This window comes from Notolabrus celidotus, chromosome 7 (assembly GCF_009762535.1).
Source record: "Notolabrus celidotus isolate fNotCel1 chromosome 7, fNotCel1.pri, whole genome shotgun sequence".
Taxonomy (NCBI): domain Eukaryota; kingdom Metazoa; phylum Chordata; class Actinopteri; order Labriformes; family Labridae; genus Notolabrus; species Notolabrus celidotus.
Genome location: NC_048278.1, coordinates 11,632,556 through 11,658,602, shown reverse-complemented (window position 1 = coordinate 11,658,602; position 26,047 = coordinate 11,632,556). Strand labels below are relative to the sequence as shown.

General features: G+C 39.9%; 1 protein-coding gene and 1 pseudogene across 1 annotated transcript in view; both read right to left on the bottom strand.

Moving 5' to 3' along the window:
• Positions 1 to 619: 619 nt before the first annotated feature.
• On the bottom strand, positions 620 to 11,249 carry LOC117815874 (annotated as a pseudogene).
• A 2,956-nt stretch (positions 11,250 to 14,205) lies between these two features.
• Positions 14,206 to 26,047, bottom strand: part of LOC117816015 (ras and Rab interactor 2-like) — a 36,778-nt gene continuing 24,936 nt past the window's right edge. The window contains 9 exon segments of the mRNA XM_034688068.1: positions 14,206 to 16,264; positions 16,267 to 16,528; positions 16,905 to 17,068; positions 18,105 to 18,236; positions 18,416 to 18,632; positions 18,934 to 19,037; positions 23,720 to 23,866; positions 23,869 to 24,219; positions 24,222 to 25,127. Of these exon segments, the coding sequence (XP_034543959.1) occupies positions 16,203 to 16,264; positions 16,267 to 16,528; positions 16,905 to 17,068; positions 18,105 to 18,236; positions 18,416 to 18,632; positions 18,934 to 19,037; positions 23,720 to 23,866; positions 23,869 to 24,219; positions 24,222 to 25,127 (2,345 nt within the window). The 3' untranslated portion in view covers positions 14,206 to 16,202.

Genomic DNA, 26,047 nt, shown 5'->3' with positions numbered 1-26,047 from the left:
ACAGGAAAGCACAAGTTCATTGAATTCATCCATTGTGCGGTTTTAAAAAGCGTAGTGACCTTGCTTAATCCATTTTGTACTCACACAAATAACAAAACAGAGAACAACCTAATCTTAGGGATGGTGAATGAAACAAACAGTAAAATAAATAATCACACAAGCTGAAATTAAAACACACTCATACATAGTCAATGAAGTTACAAGATATTTCAGTAATTCATTGAAAGAAAAGTGCTGCATTCTGTAATTGTAAGACAAAAAAAGAGAAACATTTGCTGTTCCTGCTTCTCTGGAGTGTGATCTGTTGGTTTTTCCAAAATCAAGTTTTCAGACTTTACTTTGGGGTGTCAATTCTTTTTGACATATTCATCAGCAAAATAATCACATATTTTTTTGGAAAACAATAATCACTGGCTAATAATACACAAACATTTGAATACTTATAATATTGACAAATGGAATTTAAAAATCAAATTTTTGTTTTATACTTTCAAAATTGTTGAATTGATCACTTTTTTTTCCGTTGTCTAAATATGTGGACATTGGGTATCTTGATGCTTTGCAAAATTGCTTCAGAAACTGTCATGTAAATAAAGCTTTTGAATTGAATCCCAACCAGTACTGCATGGAAGATTATGTTTATTGTTGACACTTAAGACATCTTTTTCCATTGCTGCATTAGATTCAAAGGCAAAACAGACAATTTTATGTGTCACTAACAGACAAATGAAATTCAAAGTCTAACCACAGTGGCATCAGAGAATATTTAAGGCAAAGGCAAAGAAATTGCATAAAAAACAATATGTAAAAAATAAACAGTGTGCGAAAATAGTTTGCGTTTAAAGTGACTTATCTCAGTCATACACTGGAGATGAATTTTTTTTTTGTTTTTCTAGCTCTTAGTTCAACGAGCTGACAGTTTTATCAGAACTTCTGTTTCACAATGCTTGGTTGAAGTTTCTGAAGGGAATGTAAAATCTGTAGCCTGCTGCACTTTACATAAGTTCTTCTGTATGAGATGGGTGGATGCTGGATAGAGTAGTAGCAAGACCACCTTGACTGTCACTGACAATTTATATCATATAACACTGATTCTTTGACACAGAGTGGGCAGTGCCGTGGGTTTTCATTGAAAACTTTGATTTACCTTTAATGATAGAAATCAACACGTTACACGTATCTGTAATCAGTCTCTGCTAACTGCAGTTTTTCTAAGTAAGATGAAAATATCTAAAGTCATGCCCATATATTAAGCAGGAGACATTCTCTCGAACCACAGATCGGTCTCTCTGCTCTCAGAACTCACAAGAGTTTGTTAGAGAACTGTACTTACACATATTTACACAAGTTCAATGAAAAAAAGAGGCACTGCTTTATCCACAGGAGGCTCAAAAAATTAAGAAAAGAGAAGTCTCTCAGCTTTCAACATATGTTGCAATTACCTTTGGTCCCATACAATGTAATCTAATAAAACTAAAATATTTCACTTAATAAAATCATATAAAAAGTCTCATTTTTATTTGAAAGCTCAAATATATTCTAATCTGCTTTAAGTGTTGGGAGTAACCTCTAAAATAATCCTAAAACAGAGAAGGTAAAGCTGAATAAAATAAGCAAAAGTTGACAGTGAGCCACTTCACGAGTACCCTTGGTTGTGTGTATTTTCTCTCTCTCTCTCCTCAGTCTGCCGAGACACTGAAAGATAAGATATTATAGAACATAAGAATGCTTCAGTCAAAGTGAGAACCAGGTCATTTGCAGGCAGAATTTCCATGAAGTCTGGGTTGAAATTACATAAACATGCCTATCATACTGCTCCATAATGACATGGGTACCGGAGAAAGGCTGAAGAAATTAGAAATGTAACTGAAAACAAAATACATTTAATAAAAATAATGAATTGCAGTACTCACTCTAACGTCTGTAGGGTGTATTTCTGGTTCTTTGTTAGTTCACAGAGCACTCTGATTGATGAGTCATCCAGATTGTTGCCCATCAGGAGCAGCTCTGTCAGGTGTTGGGGGTTTGACTTCAGTGCAATGATCAAGAACTGAATGCTCTTGGAGCTCAGACCGCAGCGCTTCAGTCTGGAGAAAATAATACTTGTTACATATTATGTTCATAATGGACGTGGTGTACTTTTTGAAATTTTCTGGGAATTGCAATTGAACTCTAATCTCAACATTTCCCTCTTCTTCTCTTTTAAGAATAATTCCCAATACCATCTTTTCCATGTCTTTGAGGCAAATTGTCACAATCATATATCCTCTGCAAGGGGCGCTGGTGGCCTAGCGGTCTAAGCGCCCCACATATAGAGGCTACAGTCCTCGTCGCAGGGGTCGCCGGTTCGATTCCCGGCCGGTCGACCATTTCCTGCATGTCTTCCCCCACTCTCTACTCCCCACATTTCCTGTCTCTCTCCACCTGTCCTATAAAATAAAGGCAAAAAGGCCAAAAATATAACTTAAAAAAAAAAAAAAAAAAAAAAAAAAAAAATATATCCTCTGCAACATCTGAGAGTATTTAAAAACACAAAAACCTATTTACGTATTTTATTTACTTACTTTTTATTCTTTATATTTAAAATCCGTTCATTATTTAGTCAGCCCTAAATAGCCCTTCCTAATATTTACTACCAACATATTCTCCCCTTCCTCAAACCACTGTTGTGCTTACTGCCCTTAAATGCACAAAGACACACATATGCTCGCTCGCTCGCTCGCTCGCTCGCTCGCTCACTCGCTCACTCACTCACTCACTCACTCACTCACTCACTCACTCACTCACTCACTCACTCTGTTGATATATGGATCCATGTGTTGACTGTAATTTAATGTGGTCTTTATTTGGTGTGGAGGTTATATATAGTATGATAATAATACAGAGGAAAAAGCAGACACTTACGATAGTTTCTCTAGTTTACAGAGGGGGCTTTTCATCCCCATGCAGAGTCTCCTCACACCTTTGTCTTGAAGGTCATTTCCAGACAGGTCCATCTCACTGACAATGTTCTCCTTTGAGGCTAATCCCACTGCCAGCTCTGCACAGCAGACATCAGTCAGGCTGCAGTAGCTCAGGCTGAAACAGAGCATGAACATGATTAAGCATAGCTCTTCTGATGAAACATATGTCATGTGAAGAGGTCAACTGAAATGCTCCAAAATAGATTTACTTGAGAACTTTCAGATGGCTATAAGGATTCTTCAGTCCACCAGCAATTTCTGAGACCCCCTGGTCTCTGAGAAAGTTCATGCTGATGTCGAGCTCTTTCAGCTCCACCGCCTGCCACTGTGATTTCTCACTCCACCCTCTGTACAGCTGCGAGACTGAGCACAGGACCTTAGTCAGGTATCTGCAGCCTGTGCTCGTGATTCCACATCTTGAAACACTGGAGGAAATAAGAAACATGTCATTTACCAAAGGTGCAAAGAAAGAACAAGTAAATATAGAAAGGATGAAGATTTTATGACGCACATAATGCTTATTCCACGTCTGACTAGATTTTACCAGGAAGGTTTTCAACTTTTTATTATTCCAAGACTGTTTGTCTCACACCTACTTCACAACATAACATGATATTCTTTTCATTTCTTCACTTAAAACAGTTAATGTATAATACATTGACTGTTTTATTGTCTATCTCACAACACAACATAACTCTCATGTATTTCTATAGAGATTCAGGGCAAAAACTGCATTTTTTATCTCACCCAGTATGAGCCAATTAAAGAGTTAATGTCCTGTTATATCCCCAAGATGGTTCACTGACTCACTTCTTCATTCAGGCATGCCGGTCTCTTTCATAGTTCAGCTCATTTAGCCAGGATTATCCACTTACACCACACTATTCTATTCCCTCTCTGTACGCAGGTGTAACTAGCCTCAATAGTTTCTTATCTTACAATAGTCTGAGCATTGAATCCTAATTATCATCCCATTTGTCTAACTAATTGGAAAACTATTCAACATTTTCAGTGTATCAAGACATATCTGTTATTAGTATTAGCTGTATTAGTTGCCCATATATTGGTGTGGCTGCATTTGAGCACATTTCCATAAATGCTGAAAGAAATATTTCCTTAATCTATTTTTGGATCAGAAAAAAGGTAATGTTTTCAGTCTGGAATCAGTCTTATTATGAGATATCCGTTTTGTTTCTTTACACTGGCTACTTAAAGTTGTCCAAAAGAAATATTGTAAAGTGATTGTATTTCGTTTTAAGAGCTGATCATTTCACTTATTTTAAATAATATTTCCCATTTTACTGCCTTTCCCGATTTTCAAAGTTATATTTTTGGGCTTTTACACCTTTATTGAAAGAGGGAGCGGACAGTGCATAGCGTAGAAATCCAGGAGAGAGTGGGGGAATGACATACGGGAGGGGAGCCGCCCACTACATGGTCGCGCAACTTAACCAGTGGGCCAAGTCCGTGCCCTTTTCCTCATTTTTAGAGCTGAATTTTTACAGGGATAGAGCATTTGGTGCTGAACAGTGAAAAAATAAATCAAATTTTCTGTAGAACTTGTTCAAGTAGGCATTAACATCAAATTCTTCTTCCTCCTCATTCTTCATGTCAGTCATTAGCAGAAGGAGAAATGTAAGTATAATGCTTTCTTACTTGAGTTTTTCCAGACCACACCATGCGTACATGCCTTCGCAGAGGAGCATAAATCCGTCATCTCCCAAGTTGTTGCTGCACAGATTGAGTTCCACAAGATCGCTGGATTCGCTCTTCAGAGCTTCTCCAATGTATGAACAGCTCAACCTGGTGATGCCGCAATGGCACAAACTGCAAACAGACAAAAAGAGACGGCATTAGATAATATCTGCTTATGCTTTCAGGTTAAAGTGAACACATTTATATTTTAATCATACTCACTTCAGCTTACACAGCTGTGTAACATCCACTTTTTGAAGAACTCAATGGCCCCCTTGTCTGTGATCATATTAACGCTCAGATCCAGCACTTTCAGACAGCCGAAATTCTTCTGCAGAGCTGAGGCTATATTAGAGCAGCCGGCATACTCAAAGCTGCACTGTGATAGTCTATGAAGAAAAAAATAAAGATATCAGAGCAAATTTTGATTAACAAAAATGTATCGCAAATGTGTTGAAGCTGTGCAAACTTTACTATAACTTGGACCAGTTAACAACAATGATTTAGATGCTTCAAGCAGGTATAAAGGATTTAATCAACCTGGGTTTCATTAACCTAACTGTAAATTATTTTATGTCAATGTCTCCAAAATGCTTCAATTAATTCAAATTCATCAAAAGTCATCTACATCAAAACAAATCAGCATCCTTGTAACAGTACTGGGCAGCTCCTTCAGCAACAGGCTGCTTCACCCAAAGTGTCTAAAGGACAGATACAGTAAATCCTTCCTTCCTGCTGCATATGCTTCTTCTTTTGCTCTGCTTTGTTGTGTTTGTATTCTGCTGTAAACACTCAAATGTCTCTGCTACAGGTTTGAAAAAGGGCTACATTATCTTAACATTACTTTGTCACTCAAGGATCAATCACTATTTAACTAATAGTAAACGCCAACACACAATGCAGACGGTGCACACAAATATTCAGAGGTTTGTCCTGCTAAAAATATTTGACACCAGTTTGAGGTCAGCCCTTGCATGCATGAACAGCCATCATTACACTTCTGGTTTTTGCATATGTTTAACAGTGAATCCACCTGCAACTTTCCCCTTCCCTGGATAACTCAACATGATCATGATGTGTTGTTTGAGTCAAGAATCAGGAGTTCAATATCTGTCAGATAAGAATGAATATCTCACAGATAGTCTGGTACTGTGCTGAGAGAATTAGAAACACATGACTTAAAGATTAATAATAACTCCGATCAAGACAGTTCTTCTTGTAAAACCTGTCCCTGACTGAGCCGCTGTAATTATTTTATCGATCTTTTAGTTTATTTTGTATAAGAGGTTGTAAAAGTGTCCTTTTATATTAGCAAACTATATGTTTTATATCCCAAAAACATGTCAAAGCAGGGACGTTCTGCGTATTTATTATTCGGTTCGCATTTTGAAAACAGTTTTAGGTGAGAGTATTTTCTCGGGCTGTTTAGAGCAATGAGACAGAAAAGTATGTGCCTATAGATGCCACTGTTTGGCCCTTAGGCAGGTTCATTGAGCCTGAAGCTGTTCTGCATGTTGATATTCAGCGTGAGAGCAGCAGTAGTCGAGTGACATCTAGGGGATGTTAAGCGAGCTAGTGCTGCTTATGACAACAAAGCAGTGAATCAAAGAAATAACAGGTTATCTTTGGATGTTTTCACAACAGCCATGCTCTAAAAAGGACTTTATGCCCACAGCTAACCCAAACACACATATTTTAACTCTGTGTTTAACCATCAACCCTATGTTTCAATGAATTACAATGAAAAATTGAACTTTTCAATATTCAGTTCATAATTTACTATTGCAAAGTAGCACAAAACATAACATATGATGACCAGAGTATCATGATCCATATAGTATCATGAGGTCCTTTCCAATACCCTAACACACTCACCTTAGTGCTTCTAAATGGCATTCAGGAGATTTCAAACCATACATGAGATGGTGCACTCCCTCATTTCCTATTTCGTTCCTGCTGAGATCCAACTCTTTCAGTTTCGGAGACTCTACCATGGCTTTGACCAGGTATTTACATGCTTGAGGGCTCACTCCGCAGCCCGGCAAGCTGAGCTTTTTCAGCCTGCAGTTTTGATCGCACAGTCCATCCACCAGAGTCCTGATCCCACTGTTTGTGAGGCTGTTGTATCCCAGGTCCAGCTCTCTCAGGTATGACTCGCCTGTGCTCAGGACTGCTGCTAAGGCTGGACAACTCTTATCTGTCAGGTTAGAAAATCCCAGCCTGCAAGGAGAAGGTGACAGAGTCAGGACAAACTATGGGCAGCATAAATGAGGCTGACAGTGTGCTGACATCTTTGGATTTTCCAAAATGAAGAGGGACATTGGTGCTGGAAAAACATAAGTGGCTTCATTACTAAAGTGTTTATCATCATATCAGAAGCAAAAACTATTCACTTTTCCCCTCACTTTGGCCTACTACATGTCTAGATGTGTCAAACTCATCAACTGTACAAGTGGACACAAATTCTTGATTGGACAAAAATAAAGCCAAGAATAGTAAAACTGCCTTCTGTCAAATGTTCCGCGTGGAATGACTCTAAATATAGTCATATCGAGAGTTTTGAGATGTTACAGCATGCTTTAGGCTGTAGCTACATGTGTTAGACAAATGCAACTAGGAATGTGCATGCCTGGCTGACTAAACAATTTAATGCATCATAGTCAGCAAAAGAATCACTGGTTGTAAAATAATCAATATTTGTATGACTTTTGGCTGAAATGCCTGTTAAATGTTGTGTCTAAGCTGTAGCACAGACACCCACCACCAGCCAAGAATCAGCATTAACTAGCATATAACCACTCGATCAGCAACGCATACCCAGCACAGGTATGTGAACGTCAACCTGCAAGGAGGGCCAAAGCCTCAGCAAACCAATCTGGCATCCACAGATTCTGTGATCCTTGTTTAGCTGTGTGTACAATGTGCTAAGCTTCAACTGTTTTCTGAGTGTGTTCTTAACTTTAGACCAGACTAACCAGAATTCAAATGTCTATAAATAGCTGGGACATTTGTTGCTTCTGAAGATATATATTTACTGCCAAGATAATCCATCAACCAGGAATGATAACAGCAATGTGTAACTACCCTGCTGTTCAAATGAAGGACCCCAGGGCCAATTGGGGCTCCAAAGAATAAGGTAGCTGCCAATAAGCCACAATCAAAGACTTCAAAAGTGCTTGCCACAAACTGAGTATTGTCAACATGGTGACTACCACACCCTCTTCACACAGTCATACATGTCATACTTTTTACATACCACAATGGGTAAATGAGATTTGTCCCCTCTTCTTGATTTTGATGACTCAGCCCTTACTGAAATACTTTCAACTAATTTCACCAGAACAGGAAAATAAAGCAACACATTTCAAGCATCTATTGATGTGTGCGTACACAGATGGGTGAGTAAAATGAGAATTTACTTACATCGCTTTCTTGGATTTCAGTATAGCTGGTAGTTTCCTGAGGAGAAGCTCATCAGATCTTAGGGCCACATTCATTTCAAAACAAGCCATCATCCCTTCAAAGTTTGATGCCCTCTGGATCATGAATGTCCAATGCATGGGTGTGAAACCCTGGATTGGAGAAAAGCCAAACTTCCTAAAGAACTTGACTTCATTCAGTAAAGCCTGGCTGTCGTGCTCCCTCAGAGCATGGAACAGAATCACAGCGTTGTAAGAAACAATTTCTTGGAGGATCTTCTTTTTGGTGTGGTCAAACAGGGGATCAATGGCTGCCAAGATGCCACGTTTCTTTATGAGCCCAAAGATGAAGCGAAGGAGGACATCTAACTCTCCATCAGCTCTCTGCACCGCAATGTCCACTAGACGCTGAAGCTGGTCAGACTCTGTATTACTCCCTTGGATCTTGTCCAATTTAGCCGACGCAGCCAAGAACTCCTCGATGCTTGAATGGCCAAAGCGAAACACTGTGGTGTTGTGCAGTCCCTTTTCTTCTCTCAACACAAGTGGGTGCTTTTTTGAAAAAGCAGATGCTTCCCTGACACTTATATCCTTCTTTGCTAGATCACTCTCATACATCACGTTTTTCTCCCCCAACCGAAACAGTGCAAGCTCCTTCAACTTGCCGAGGACACCAAATTTTGAATCTTCGATCAGAGTTGAGTACATTTGGGTCAGATTCAAAGGGTTGATTTTAAACCCTTCAGCTGCTGATACATGTTTCTTCAAGGTGTTTGCCATGATGGTGCAGATTGGAGGTATCTCTGAAAGGAAGTCCAGACTCCTTGATATTTTCACATGGTCAAGGACTCTGTTGGCAAGATCATCATCAAGGATTACATTTCTAAAATGTTGCTCCTTGTGGTTTTCACTTAATCCTTTAATCCCAGTCTCTTTGAGCAAGTAACATCCAGGGATCTGTGTTGCAGCTGAATATCGGGTTGTTATCCATACATGAGCCCTTGGGAGTAACTTTCCACTGATCAGACTGGTCACTAAAATATCTACTTTGGATGCCTCAGATACATCACTCACAGTCGGACCACTAAAGTTAAGTGGCGTATTAAACTCATCAAGTCCATCAAGAACAAACCACACGTTGTTTTTACTTAGGCTGGAGACATCAAGCTCCTTTAGCTCTGGGTAGAACATCCGAAGAAGCTCAATTAGGCTCACTTTACGTTTGATTAAATTTAACTCCCAGAATGTGAGGGGAAACAAGAGTGAGATGTCTTGGTACTCTTTACCTCCAGCCCAGTCCAAAGCCCAAGTCTGAACTAAGGTCGTTTTTCCAACTCCACCAACTCCCAATGTGATGATTGTTCTTTGGCTGCTTTTGTGTTTGCAGTCACATGAAAAAACCTTAGCAAGGGGGACAGTTTTATGACTATCCCAAGAATGAAGATCCGACTTGTCAACAAATCGAAATTCATGCTGGTTCAAATCAGGAAAAGGTAGAGTTTCCCTGAAATCCCAATAATAAAGTTTAGAAGGAAGTAAAAGATTTCCAGAGTAGACTTCATTCAGTTTCTGATATCTGTTCTTCAGGGTCGTTTTGAGACAGGTTTGGAGATCCATCTCTGGGGCCGATAGTTCTGAAAAATAAACGAAGATTGAGGTTGTAAAAACTGAAGCTACTCCTCGTGTTAAACTTTGAATAAGGCCTGAGTTGTCTTGACTGTGAGCTATTGTGTTATAGGTTCATGTTGATACTCTGTACACATTTTTATGAGGTATTAACTATATTTAAAGCTGAAATCAAAATCATTCAAACCCCATTGCAAAATAGGTTTATTTGCTAAATGTATTTCAGCTGTTTTCATTAAACAAATCAAACAAGAACAATTTAAATAGCTCAACACAATAATGTTTGCAAGTGTTTTCCCAAATGTCAACACGAAATTCCACTTTTGTGAGTATTGCAGTCTCAAAATCATTCAACCCCTTCATGATAAGCATGTTCAGTACTTAGAGCCCCCTTCTGCTGTTTGACCTGCTGAAAATGTGATGCCTGACCACACACAAGCTTCTAGCAGTGTTCTTTAAAAAACATTAGCGCATTCCTCGTGGGCTATGGCCTCCAGTTCACTAATTTTGTTGGGTTTGGGTACTGCAACAGCCTTCTTCAAATCCCACCAGAAATTTTCAATTGGGTCCAAGTCAGATGACTGTGAAAGCCCCGCTAGAATATCCCAGGACTTCTTCTGAACCCAGGCCTTGGTGGACTTTGAGGTATGCTACGGATCACTGTCCTAGTCACAAAAGTGACATTTTTTGATGAAATTTGAGGAAACACTTGCAATTATTAGTTGTGTTGAGCTGTTTAAATTGTTCATGTTTGATTTGTTCATTGAAAACAGCTGAAAGTTTTTAAATTTTGCACATAAACCTAATTTGCATTGGGGGTTGAATAATTTTGAGAGCAGCTATATATAAATAAACACAAAATTGAACAATAATTGACTCTTAAGATTGATTGTGATACTACCTTTGTTTAAGTCTTGAGTAAAGAGCCTTTTTCATTTTAAATGGACAAAATCATGCATCATTTGTGGTGGATGCATGCACTTAATTTCATGTGTGCAAAACTAACCACTGCTTCAACAAAACAACTGAAAATATTGTTACTTAATCATTGCGTTTAAACTGGTTTATACTGGTTTATGCATAAGAAAGAAAAATGTGACTTTAGCATAGGAGCTGCGACAGTATGGTAAATTCACACCACTTCCTGAAAAAGAAAAGGTAAAGCTAAATGTAGAAGAATGAACACATTTTCTTCAGTCTTCTAATGCTGCCCGACTAACTACACGTGCTGATAACAGGAAACCCCTTACATTCATTCACACCATGATTCACATCTACTTATAGTGCATCATTACTTCGTAAAGCAAAGCCTCACTTACCAAAACTTGTCTTGGCACATTCGCTGCAGAAACGAAGATGAGACAGAAGTGAGAGTTGCAAACATATCGGATAAAATTGTCACAGACGAACAAAAAGGTGACAGGATAAGTTCATAAATGTGGCGAAACTACATTATTGACTTCAGAATACTTGCAGTGGTGAGAGCAGAGCATATGAGCACAGCGCAGCGGGGTAGGGAGTCCGTAGGAAGAGGAAGAGGCGCGTCAAAGTTCGCATAAACTTCTGTTGATGTCATTGTGTGCTGCACCCTGCTGGTCGAGTATGTACATGTCGGAGATGAAGTAACCACAGGATTTTTTTAAATCTTAAATACAGTTGATATAAAAAGTCTAAACACCCCTGTTAAAATGCCAGGTTTTGTGATGTAAAAAATTGAGACCAAGGTAAATCATGTCAGAACTTTTTCCACCTTTAATGTGACCTATACTATGCACAAATCAATTGAAAAAAAGGAAATATTCTAGGGGGAAGAATAAAAAATGAATAAAATAACGTGGTTGCATAAGTGTACACACCCTTTAACTAAGAATTGTTTGAAGCACTTCTGATTTTATTAGATTTTTTGTAGGACTCTTTTAGCATGGCACATCTTTACGTGGCAATATTTGCCCACTCTTCTTTACAAAAAAAGCTCCAACTCCATCAGATAGTGAGGGCATCTCCTGTGCACAGCCCTCTTTAGGTCACCCCACATATATTCAACTGGATTCAGGTCTGGACTCTGGCTGGGCTATACCAAAACTTTAATCTTCTTCTGGTGGAGCCATGCTTTTGTTGATTTTGGATGTATGCTTTGGTTTGTTGTCATGTTGAAATGTAAAATTCCTCTTCATCTGCATCTTTCTAATGGAAGCCTGGAGGTTTTGTGGTAAACTGACTGTTTTTTGTAACTTTTCATACTTCCCTCCACCTTGACTGAGACCCTGGTTCCAGCTGAAGAAAAACAGGCCCAAAGCATGTTGATGCCCCCACCATGCTTCTCTGTGGGTCTGGTGTTCTTTATGTGATGTGCAGTGTTGTTTTTATGACAAACACACCTTTTGGAATTATGGCCAAAATCAGAAAATAAAACATTTGCCACATGCTTTTGGGAGACTTCATGTATGTTTTTGAAACATTTTGCCGGGCTGGGATGGGTTTTTTTTGTAAGAAAAGGCTTCCGTCTTGCCTACCCATAGCCAAAACATATGAAGAATACGAGAGATATTGTACATGTAGTGCACAGCCAGTACTAGTCAGAAATCCCTGCAGCTCCTTTAATGTTGCTGTAGGCCTCTTGGAAGCCTGCCAGACCAGTTTTCCTCTCCTCTTTTAATCAGTTTTGGAGGGATGTCCAGTTCTTTGTAATTTCACTGTTTTGCCATATTTTCTCCACTTGATGATGACTGTCTTCACTGTGGTCTATGGTATATCTAATGCCTTGGAACATTATTTGTACCCTTCTCATGACTGATACCTTTCAACAATGAGATCCCTCTGATGCTTTGGAAGCTCTCTGTGGACCATGGCTTTTGCTGTAAGATGCAACTGAGGAAATGTCAGGAAAATCCTCATGGAACAGCTGATCTTTATTGGGATTAATCGAAGTCACTTTAGATTATGACAGGTGTATACTGACTACTATTTGTCATGAGTTTGAATGTGATTGGTTAATTCTGAACACAGCCACATCCCCAGTTATAAGAGGGTGTGTACATGCTGTGTGTACAGGGTGTGTACATGCAACCACATTATTTATTTTTTTTAGTTTTTATTCTTCCCCCTAAAAAGATTTGAATTTTTAATTGAATTGTGCATGTTATAGGTCACATGAAAGATGGAAAAAGTTCTGACATGATTTATCTTGGTCTCATTTTTTTACATCACAAAACCTGGCATTTTAACAGGGATGTGTAGACTTTTGATATCCACTGTATAAACATGAAAGCTATGAGCGTTACGGAGTGAAAAAGCACTTTAAATTGCAATCAAATTGGTTCTTTTTAAAGTTTGTTTTAGCCCCTTTAATACAGTGCGGAAATAGCCTTTATTGGTTACAAGTTGCAGCCTTCTTTTAAAATCAAATATTTGGGCTAAGTTGTGAACATACTACCAGTTGCTTTCATTCTATATCAGTCATATCAGTCTGCCACATTCCCTTTTTTAGAACTTTAAATTGTCTCTGTGGACAAACATTGTGAAAAAAATAACATGCTAAGAAGATTTGAACGTTGCCCCCCTGTTGTTTCTTTTTGAACTAAATAGAAATGATTGGTGGAGACAGACATTGTAAATATAGATGCTTCTCATGTCACCTCTACACAAGTCAGTACACCATACAGGGCCAACCAAGCCAAAAAAGTCAGTCCAATGTTGTTTGTCTCATTTTATAAACTTGACTTTGATATACTCAGCAGTTAGACTGGACCAGGATCAAAAGGGTATTTGACACAATAGATGTATATCATGTGTTTTAAATGAGAGATTAATTATTGGAACTGTAGAAAGCAAATTCAATGCTCAAAAACTCACAAACAACTCCAGGAAGCTATTAAGCCAGTTAGAACCTCATACATTTCTGTACACAATTGGATACCCCATTGTAAATATGAAATTATTGCTAAATTGTCATCAGAAACACATCAGGGTCAAAGCTGTGTCACTTCCTGATACTGTATATGTATTGCATGAATGTTAATCTTGAAAACAAAAATGTGTATTAATACAGCTCTCTGAATACTCAAATGAACATTTCAATTGACATTACACATGAAGGCTCATATACTCTAAATCATTTAAATTATGTTTAAATCTCATGTGAGCAGTTAATTGTTTATAAAAAGAGTGAAATTAACACTGATGGCTCTTTATGACCTACAAAAGCAAACACAAGCACGAGATGACTAATAGTTTCTATAATGTAATTATAGAAAGCAGGCACGGGGGCGGGTTGATGATTGATATTGAAAAGAACTGGTGAATTTATAAGAAAGAAAAAAAGGCCTTTGTGTATTGAGGTTCATGTGGGTCAGGTGGTTACTTCATAAATCTGGTAAAATCATTCATTCCAATGTACTGTCAAAATAATGTGCCAAAAAGATGTAACCCAACATGCCGAAGTAACACTTTAAACTGAAACTAATGCAGCAACATTTTATAAGAAAAGAACACCGGAGTCAGGATTTAGCCTCAGTTGAAGAGAGTTTTATATATTTCCTCAGTCATCTTTCAGTTTCCATAACAAACAGTACAAACAGTGTATTTTAAAACTGACTTTGTAAAAATAACTGGCATAAATCCAAGTCCACTACAGAGTCCAGTACAGGCATTTAAAATCAAAATACAAATATTTGTCACGTGACAGATGAAAAGAGGAACATTTGTATATAAAAATATTTCTACTAAGACAAACATGCCACAGTTGACCAGCAACTGCAGAAATAAACATAAGAGCCATTAAAAAACAGTCATAACTTTAAAAATAGTTCATTTTACTTATTAAATCAAAGCTGTAGCATTAAGGATCATTTTGATGAAAGCATTAAGCTCTCAGTAATATACAGTTTGTTCAATTCTCATTGAAGGCACCTGGGAAAACAGCAGTTAGGGCAAACTAAGTTACAATAAAGGCAGTTCTCAGCTCTAGAAACTCTACTTTAAAGGTATTATTCATGTCTTGTTACGTAATACATGTCACGTCCATATTACACTTTACTACTTAAATACTAAACATCCTTCAAACTAACCTCCTTACACGAACCATCAGTATCTGCTCAGCTCAGCCCAGCGGGTGCAAACGGACTGTAAATGGTTTAATTTAAAGACAAGCCCTTTTCAAAGTTCACACACACCAGTAGTCAAAGAAACTAGATATCAACAACTGCTGTTTGATTTGCAGCCAACTTTCAATAGTATGAACAGTAATTCAATAGTATTTTAAAAGGCAGCATCTTAATATCTCATATATCTGTTTAATAAATATATCCATTTGTTTTCATTACTTAGAATACCCTTTTTCCTTCTTTCTTTTGACCTCAAAGAGATTAAATTAAATTAAAGGTTGAATGCATATATATCTACAAATCACTCAAATTATATTGAAAATGTATAGAACAAAAAGTTTTACCTCTGCCCTCAACTTGAATTCAACTAAATTTAGTTTTCTGTTTACAGTAAGTACCTGCTTCAGGATTACAGATGAATGTAGTTGTGCTAATAACTGTAAATTTACATTAACAGATAGTGTCATAGTGATCATTATGCAGTTTTTCTAATAAACTAAATCATAAAAACATCACACTTCCGTCAATCTAAATTTTGAAAGGCAGATTATGATTTTTTTAAATTGTGGATGTTGAATTGTAAGAAGTAAAAATGTATATCCAAATACCTGGATATTTCAGGTATCTGCAACAGAATTGTAAGCAGTGACACATGTTCTCACACTAACAATTATTGAATTAATTATTAGAGTTCTACTGAATGAAACAACATTTTGGGTTGCATAGACAAACTTGATTTGTTAATATATATGACTTATTAGAAATTTAAGCTATCTGCAATGTAAATTATGTTTCCAGTTCTCAAAATCCTCTCTCAACGTGTTAAAATTCAGTAGCAGATATCTGCAAATGTTGCTGTGACTGGTAAAAGAGGAACTTTTGATATCACTAAATTAAAGCTTAGTTAGCTAAAGTTTTGACATCCTGATGTTTAAAACATGGGTGTAAAGCTTTTCAGGCACATCAATTATGTCAAACAAATGTTACGTTGAACTTGAACTTGTTAAAAAGTATATGTTGACATGTTAAAATGTTATTTCCACTCGTGTCGTTTTCAGTCATCTTTGCTAAACTCAGGTTAAAAGGGCTTGTCAGATAAGTCTCTCTTGCTCAGCCTCAAAACACTTTAACCTGTTCAGGTAAAACACCAACACTTTCCTAAGTCCATTGTTTCCTTGATGGTTTGAGCGAAGATAAAAATCATCTTATTTTTCATGGCGTCATATTCGACCCAAGGCATTTAATATCTGCAGCAATATGCCAACATTCAGCTTCTTTTTTTATTCATACCTCCTCTGGTCCATCTATAAACAAACATCTACAAGCACCAAAGAACAACATATTGTAACTATTGTTAGGTATCAAGTGCAGTAAGCTGTATCTTACATTCTCCTCCACTATTCAACTTGAAGGCAGTTTCCATTGTGCATGACGGCGGGGATACAGAGGTTCAGGTGGTCACCTTCCTGTAGAGAAAGTGGAAGACCAGTGTCCGGGGCCGGCTGTGGAGCTCGGCTTTAATCCGTTGGGGGTGAGTGTCTGGGGCGAGCTGCTGCCTCGTGTCCTCAGTGACCAGAAACAAAGCATAGTTCTCGGGGTCGGGGATCTTGAACTTGTATGCGCAGAGTGAGCAGACCTCATCTGTGGTTGTGTATGGGTGAACGATCAGGGTTTTAGCCGTGCAGCCAGTGTCCACTTCCTGCAGGGCTACACGGAGATAGTTCTAAGAAAAAAGCAAAGTCATGTGTTAAGAGGTGGCTCAGACAGAAATATCTACAACAAAATGATTCAAGTATCAGATAAATGTCAAGCAGGCAGGGTTTGGGGTTTTGGGTTTGGCCATAGAAAGAAATCACATGCAGGTGTTAAAGGTTCCACTAGAGGGCGCTATCTACCAAAAATATGAAACCTCAGATCCAGATTGTCATGCTGTGTTGTTAGTAAAAACTCCAGTGTACTCCTTTTAAATGATGAGGGCCAGATCACAGCCCCTTTTCATGCACCCTTCCACAGTTGAAGTGGGATGTTTTTGGGGGGGAATTGGTATGACTTAGACTCACTGCCTGGATGTTCAAGTTGGTTCAGGTCAGGCGTGATACCTGAAAATCGTCCACAGACGGCGCTGACCGCTGTGCAGTGCGGCGCCGGTGCCACTGGTGAAGAGTGTTTCTGGCTTCAGAGCTCAGCACCCGCGCTGCCTGCTCCTCCTGGAAGTTCTTGATGAGTGACATGGCTCCGTATGCGCTGGTCAAGTAGTACCCTCCTGGAGAGTCGACACAACAGAGAGTGATGTTAGAGGTTTGAAAGTTTGAAAGAGAAAAATAATAAAAAACAGACAGCACATCGGGGCTTGTTATCTAGAAATGAAACCAGCTGAGATCCCATAGTTGTACACACAATGTAAGGCCAAACACTTCCTCTTTGAAATGAGACGGAACAAGAATTACAGTTAGTTTTCCAAGTAATCAATAAAACCTCAAGGACACACCCCACCACACTTGAGCAGTTCTTCAATGAGCTTACGTGCCAAACATGTTGACGCTGATAGGAAAGTATTTCATTCTGGGAGGGTCCAGCCTCCTTTTCCCTTGGAACCTGTTCTATTCAAATCAAACATCGACTGGAATTTCCTTCTAATGTGTCGAGGACTTTCCTTCCTACTCACATGATTCTTGAGCACTCTCACTGGACCTTGATAACCTCAACTTAGCTGACAAAGTCTAGGTGAAACATGACAATGGTTTATTGGATTATTCTTGTGCTCTATTCACTCGTCTGGTACATTTATTTTAGAATATTTGAATGAAAGTATTTCCTTCTTGAAAGGGAATTTAGAGATCTGGGCCTTTTATTTTTAACTCTGGAGGTCTCAATGACTGGTACCAAAAGTTGGTATTGCCCTCAGTAGACGATTCAGCCAGCAGGATGGGCTGTTATGTCTGCAACAAAGTCTTTCAGGTAAATTTAACCCATCCGGGGCTGCGGTAGAAGAGTCCTTTTTGGTTTATAAGGTTTCTACCGGAGTGAATCAACCTGGAAGTGTTACAGTGTCAGCCACGATAAGAGCTTGGAATTCTCTTAATGATAAGGAAAGCAGCTTCATTGCTTCCTTCATTTCCTCCTTAAATATAGGAAACACTGGACCATCCTTTATGCAAGGAGAGACAAAATTACCCATAACTCTTTGCCATATTTGACGTACCTCTCAGCTGCGCATGACAACAGATCTAAGTGTGTTTTCTAAGCAACACAGCAACAAAGTCGCAGACCACTGAAACAGAGCTAACAATATCACCTACCCTCGCCTTGCAGCAGAGAGGGGTCCAGAAGCTCCATCATGTACTGGATCTCTATGTCCAGCTGAGGCATGTCACACTGAGCTAAGACATAAGTCAGCATGGGCAGGAAGTCATCGGCACCGTACATCCTCCCTGGAAGGAAGCACACAGAGCAGAGATTGAGCAGAGACGTAGGTAGGTGTGGCGGTCACACGGGTCAGACAGAGGACATAGCTTAAGAGGGTGAATCTCCAACCAATCTTCATAGAACAGTTTAAGGAAATCACGCAGAAGACATTATGGGAAACAAGGGTGAAAACACTTCTCCATACCTGAGTTATCCTGCATGATGGTGTAGATGAGCTTACACACACGCAGCAGCAGCGACACCTTTTTCTCCGGGAGTACAATTTCCCTCATGTTCATAAACTTGGGTCGGATCTTCTCAATAGCCATTGAGTCAGGGGGCACAGCCCCGTCCACCCCTAACTCCTGGGGCTTCTTGGCCTTAGCCAGGGCCAGATTCTCTCTCAGCTGCTGCAAAGACCACTGCTCACATGGAGAGAACAGCAGGCACAGGTCACAGGACAGTTTATTCAAAATCCGTCTTAGATGGATCATTACCAGATTATTATCATTGTGTATTTATAGATTTTTTATTCTGAAATCTACGTTTCGTTCGGTATAAAAAGTGTCAGCGACCTTATAAAGTAAAATTGTGAGAAAGTTTTATCCAACCGTCATGGTGGCTTATAGTTTTTAATAAAACCTAAATCTGGATAAATCACTTTCTTATGACCGTGTGAGTGACTTATGATATCATTTGAGACAGTGGAGAATCCAGGACCACAATATTCTCTTTATCCCTTACCTGGAAGTCCTGTAAAGCCACGGCGCTCACACTCTTCAGAGGCTTCAGGACACACTTGTGCATTGCCTTTTCGAGTACCAGGTCTGTTGAGGACGAAAATGACACACAAACATGTAAGCTCACTTTGGTACATATTTTTTAACTGAAAAGTCGTGCCTGCCTGTAGTGTAAGACTAAATACAGGACTCACCACACTACACTGCAACACTGTTCAGTCGGCTATAAAAAAGTATGATTACTGTCAATGAAAGAGGAGAAACATTCACTCTGTCATTACAGACATGAAAAGTTCCATCCAGCCCAAACCATGACTAAACCTAGAATAAGATTCATCAATGACAAGCTATATTATACGAGTCAGTGATGTACACCGCAGAAATGAGCTGAAATGATACACTTTGATGTTGGATCATAAATAATCCCCAACTTACCAAATCAGTTCCCAGCCGATGCAACATACTTGAGAGCAGCAGTAGCTCAGTCTGTAGGGACTTGGTTTTAGAGTCACCAGCTCAAGTCCAAATATAGACCCAACTATGGTAGTTGGATCGGGAGAGATGCCAGTTTGCTTCTAAAGGTTCCCCTTGATCAAACCACTGAACCCTCAACTGCCCCACGCTCATTTGTGTTCTCTCTCACTCTGACATCTCTCCATTAGTCCATGTTCACAGGACCATGTCAGAGCATGTGTCTGTTATTGAACACACTACACACACATTGGCTAGAAACAGAGTGAAAATGTAGTTTTAATATTTCTTCTTTTTCTAAACATGTCCTTAGAATTGATTAGAATTTGACCCTCAGTCCTATATATCCAATACATTTTAAACAGAGATGGCAACAAATACTAAAAGCCTCTGTGGGACACTTCCTCTTTGTGTCGATGCATCACTTTGCCCCCCTGTGGGCAAAGTGATGCATTGTATCTCTTTTCTCATGTCCAAGTGTCCTTTGCTAACAAAAAAATCTCTCCTTGCTGTCTCTCACCAGTCAAACATGTCACTTGGTGTGAATATTTGCTGTGGAAAATGTGAACAAAGGGGGTTTCTTCACCTTGCTGTAAACTGTCCTGTCCGACACCCACACCTTTGCAGAGGCTGCAGCCATTAATAGTTGCAGAACTTGTCAAAGGTTGTGTTTGCTTTAGGAGGCTTTAAAGAGAAAAAAATCCCCCCCTCAAATGTTTTAAAAAGGACACCATCATCAGCGTAAAGTGATACTTGTTTTTAACTAATATTCATGATATAATAGGGAGCCCTTTACTGCCATTATAATTGTTCCATTGCCAACACACTTTAGGAGGAGGCATCCTTGATATGGATCTGTTCAATGAGAAGGTTAAAGATGAGAAGCATTTTGGCTCCTACATTTCTGTCCTGGCCGATTAAAGAAATACTTTTTTACACACATCTTCAACTACCAGCTCCCACTCAACTCTCTCAGAGTTTTCCTTTGAATCTGATGACAGCAGTGCTGCTTTACCGTCTTTAATAGGCCAAGCTCATTCATTCATACTACTGACATATTGTCTTTGCTAGAAGGTCAATCATGTAGTTCAGTTTACTTTTTAACAGTTATAGCCAGGGAATTTCTCCTGCAGGCCTTTCCCTTTTGACCATTTCTAAATTGGTGTCGGCACTACAATGAGTTCTTAAAGTATGTTTTAAACGATAATAGCAAATTGAATCTAGTTCCCTTCTAATTTATAGCCTATAACATAAATGTTTTCATATCTAAAGCTACTGTGACCAAAATCATCACCATCCAACACCAACACCAACCACCATTAGCCACAAAACTGACAGTTCTATATTCTACATTTTAACCCTTATAACCACTGCGAAGGGATACATGTCAGACTAGGCGATTGACGGCATGCAGAACAGGCACAGCCTTTTTCTTTTTCCATAGCAATCCACAGTGAGTGCTTCATTTGACTGTTCATGGAAAGCAGGATCAGACTATTTGAAACACACAAGCTTCGCATGTACAGGACAAGATCAGCAAAAAGAACGTTGCCTACAGGGGGCGCCAAAATCCAACACAAACAGAAAGTTCCTCACAGGCGCTTTACTTAAAAGTTAAAAGGCAACATGAACTCCATTTGGAGAGTCACAGAGAGGCAGATTTGTTGTGTCAGCACAAGTATGACCTTAAGAATCCATCTTGGAACTCTATTCATATGTATATCATTCATTCAGTCGCACTTGGCCTCTACAATGCATTCGTCTGTAGCTCAGACCTACGTACATCAGCTTCGAAGACCTTCCTGCCTACCTCAACTATGTACAGCATGTTGCATCTAAACAACTGTGTCTTATTGTTCTGTGGAAGAACTGACTACTGATTCATGCACAGGCATCCTCAGCCTCCAGGCAGGGTTTATACTGTTCTTATGCAAGCAGCAGCACTCGACCAAATGCATGTTTTGCAATTTGCATAAATGAGCAAGCACATACAAGAATTGTGTCCTTGAGGAGGAAAATTCTGCCTTCATGGTAGTCACAGGAGGAGCTCAAGGTGAAAACAATACAACCAGCCTGCACACTCAGAGCAAAGTCTGAGGGTCACTTTAGGTAAGAGATTGGCAGTTCTTTATTTTACACTGCTAAGTCAAATAAACCTAATGTTATGAACATGGGTAAGCTGGAGGCGTTTACAGAGGCCGGATAATCCCCTCAGATCCTCGTGTGTACACAAAGAGGGGTGCAGAGGCTATTAAGGACACATTATTGGACTCAAAGTAGTTTGATCACGCAGGATAACACATGTTTACATCATCTTGCCGTGGGCTCCCTGATTCCATTCAGGAAGGTTGATATCCTTTGTATATTGAGAAATTGTAATGAGCTTTATCTGGAGCAGCAACCTGTTTGAAGGCTCACCTCTAACAACAATAAAGTCAAGTGATGTACACAAAGAGAAGCACACACAAAACACACACACACAACAGCAAAAATCAAGACAAACATTCAAAGTCAAACTTATACAACTTAGAAATGATGACCTTCCCTGACTGACTACTCAGACAGCCTTTCCACAACAAAAATAATGACTTCAGGTCAAATTTAAACATTTCTTCCCAGGACGTCAGACTTTTATCCCTAACGTAACCACTCTCATCTTAATCTTTTTGTAACACACGTGTATGAGAACACGGACATCAGCTTAACTCCATTTCTCCTCTCACTTAAACATGCCCTGTAGGATTTCAGGATGACGTCAGCCAGTGTGCATGATCCTACGTGTAGCTTTATTGATTTTCCAGTGTATAAATGATTCAGACCCAGCCTTATCCATCTCAGAAATCCTTAAAGTGTTTCTTATACAACTTAAACTCAAGCCACACGATGAAGCTATGTTTCCTTTTTCTATAGCTAGCAAAGCAGCAACAACATTTCTCTACATTTCTCCCCTCCAAAGGGAACATTAGTGAGAGTGAGAGGCTTTTATGTGCGTATCTGTGGTCTGTTATCACAGTGAGAATGGATCACTTCTCTGTCTCTGAACAAAGCGTGCTGTTGTTGTTTACAATGAACAACGGGTGTGAGATGAGTGCGCAGACATACTTACATATTAATGCAAAAAAGTCAAGTTCAAAATAATCAGATTGGAATCAAATATCTCTTTCATAGAGCTGCGTGTGCCTATAGACTTGTTTTACAATCATCATGAAAACTCTTTGTGGTATCTATTTCTAGAAAAACTTTTTATTTTCTTTAACTAACTTTTTATTGTACATAGAAAGTCAAAGACTACAGACAATACAGGCTGAGCCGACAGTCAACGCTGGCTTATAGTACTTGTCAGACACTCGCTGTGCAGTAACACATGTCTGTAGGCATCACATTTAGGTTAAATGTCAAACTGCCCAAATAGAAATAAAGAACAAAAAATAGTGCCTGAGTGCTCTGAGATATTTCAACCTGATACCAGCTTTAGTGTGAAAAAATACACCCATTACTGATTTAGCATCAAGAGAGGGAGTTTTTTTTAACTGAGGTATAGATCTTTAATATAAACTTTTTCCATGATGTCATTCTACCAATTTACCTTTTTAAAGTTACTCAGAAGGCTGCTTCCTTAGAAGATAACTTCATAAATGAATTGAAAATGTGTTGCTTTAAGCCAATTCTGCATTTGATGATTTGCTTTGTGTTCTGCAAACATTGAAAGTATTGTAAGTTAAAAACATATATTTTGCTTTCCACCATTGGTTCCATAAAAAAGGTTCAAACATAAAAGAATGATATGATGTATCTGCAATAGGCAAATAGTGGATCTATGATGTCCAACCAATAAAAAAAAAAATCACACCAGATTTAATCTTCAAGGAGCTTGAATGTGCTGTGATCCTGCACCAGCACACACGCCGAGAATAACTAATTTGGGGCACAGCACTCTGGCATTTCTGTAACTCAACACCAGAAATGAGGCAGACTAATAATATGGAAACTTCTGCAAGAATGTCTGGTTTCCAGGCATACTCAAGCCTGGGCATCTACTAAACATTGTCCATGAATGCAGTCACTCTGATCATTTCCTGAAGTAACTCTAAAGGTTTGACTACCAAAGTAACAATAGTGGAAAAACATGTAAGGAACTGAATGTTGTCAAAATGGGATATGACTAAACCACCACACTAATGTGCCTACGCATGAGGAGATGTATCACAAACACCACCATTTAATCATTAACAACAAACTCAGACAGTGTATTTAACCCTTATGATTTTAAAGATTTACAAAGTTCTCGACAGACTTACCGATCTGGTCCTCAGGTATGAGTGACTCTAGAGGGGGGTCCAGCTCAGAGCTCTGTCGCAGGTAAGCCTTCATCTGTGTCATGAACTGCCTGAGAGTCTGCAGAAAATCCATCCCTGATGTGTGACAGCCTCGGTTCTCCTGAACAAGCTGATGTAGTCCTGAACCAGGGAGCCAAAATATGAACTTTTGTCCCTGGATAGCTCAGCAATCCTTTTTACTGCCCGTCTCTCTGGGGTCATGAGAGAGCTGAGCATCCCGCTCACCTTCCGAAAACGTCCCTTTAAGGCGCTGGGGATGACAAAAGAACCACCGCCTAGGCTTACACCAACCCTCGGCCGCCGGGCTTTGAAGGAGGGACGTAGTCGCATTTCAAGGTCTGTCTCTAGACCGACCCCATAGTCCTCATCCTCATCCTCTTCTCCATACTCGTCATCGTCACTGTTGTCCTCCACTGGGTCTTGATGATTAAGGTGTCGAGATGGGCTAGGGGCTAGCCCCGGGAGAATCCAGGGGCCTGTGAGTATTCCAGTGAGTCAGAGGAAGAAGTAGACATGCTCATGTCACTGAGACGCTGGTGTCCCCTCTCATTTGGAGTGGATGGACTACCAGCACTGTTCTCCAGTAGTTCACCAGAAGGAGCAGCAGGTGGCTTGCAGGCGGGAATTTTTGCACGGGACAGGGCCTTGGCAATAGTCTCATCATCCAGGGCAATGTGGCAGCGGTGGGACTCCAGATCAGGCTTCTTGGGCCTTGGAGGAGGAGGGTTTGAAGGCACACGATGAGGTGAGCTGGTGGGTTTGGAGAGGCTGCTGTGCTTAGCACCCATTTGTGGTGGTTGGGGTGCTGGCCGCTTGCTAGGGGACGGTTGTTGCTTTGCAGACGCAGCTACAGCCACTGGCATGCTCTTGGGTCTGGTGGTAGCTGCTGGAGGGCCAGGTGGGGGGGGGGCAGGGCGCCGGGGTGACATTGAGCGGGGTGGAGGAGGGCGAGGGGGAGCTTGCCTGGAGTTACTGTTCAGTTTGAGATTGTGTTGCCCACTAGCTTGATTCCTGCTGTCCAGTGGCTTCATGGACGCTTTCTCTGCATTATCCAGGTTATTAGACTTATCAGCATTTACAGACGCATGGTCGTCACAGCTGTGACGGTGCTGATTGGTCTGGAGAAAGAGGGGATTGACGAAGCACACGGGACCACTGGAATGTCTTCTCTCCAGATGAAAGGACGGTGGAGGGTCTTGGGACCGTAGAGTTGGTGGAGCACTGTCGCAGTGACCCACGGTGTGTTTATTCTGTGATCCCCCGACCTCCCTGTTCCTGTTAGTCCGCTTGGGGCTGAGGGTCCGGCTCAGAGGGCGACAGGGACGGGGAGGAGTGTGACGCTGACTGCAGAGGGCAGAGTCCCAGAAGCCTGTAAAACACAGTTACATATACACTCAGAGGCAAACAATAACTAACCTTAGGCTAGAAACACACTTCCACCGGGACACATAAAGGTTCCATTAAAGGAAATAGTTACAAAGTGCAGCTGGGATCAGGAGTCTTCAAATTAATAGAGCAGTCAAAGTATAAATGTAAAAGAAAAAAACAACATCAGGCTCTTACCAACAGTCAGTAACGTCCTCAGAGGTTAGTTTTAGTTTCCTCTCAGCATTTCTTTCTGCCTGTTTGTATCTTTCCTCCTGCCGGTAGCAGGAATGCTGTGAGTTCAGCCCTGTGTCTCTTTGCTCTAACTCACTTGGTGTCGATACACAACCAGCAAGCACACAAAAAGGGAGTCGCCCATGCTAATGACAGAGTGGGAGGGCACTGAACGCACCACACAGCACACAGCTACGGTTCCTCCACTCCTTCTTCCTGCTCTGTTTTCCTCTCTCCTATGTCTTGTGCTCCCCTAGGCGACTAGTTTTAATGGCTTTTCTGTTGTTAAATTAATTTTAAGCTGTAATAAAATCGTATTTATATGATTTTTGCCTATTTTTTAAAATACTGACAGTACACTTTTCCCATGGCTCTAGAGACCACATGCTTCCTTTTTGATGTCATGTGTGCCTTTCCACTGAATCATCCCATTGTTTTCAACCACTCACCAAGACAATCCTCATGCAAGCATACTCTGCTTTAAAACAATGCGCCAAGAAAGATTAGATCAAAGCTTAATCACATAGTTTCAACACATTTATTTGGCCACACTGAAAATAAGAGGTAACAAATCAATATACTTAAAATATCTCTGCAGTGACAGCAGCAGAGGCCCAGTGATGAAGTTTCCTGCTGGCTAAAAATGGAAACATAAACTCTGCCTTTCCTGGAGCAGTCAAGAAGCAAGCC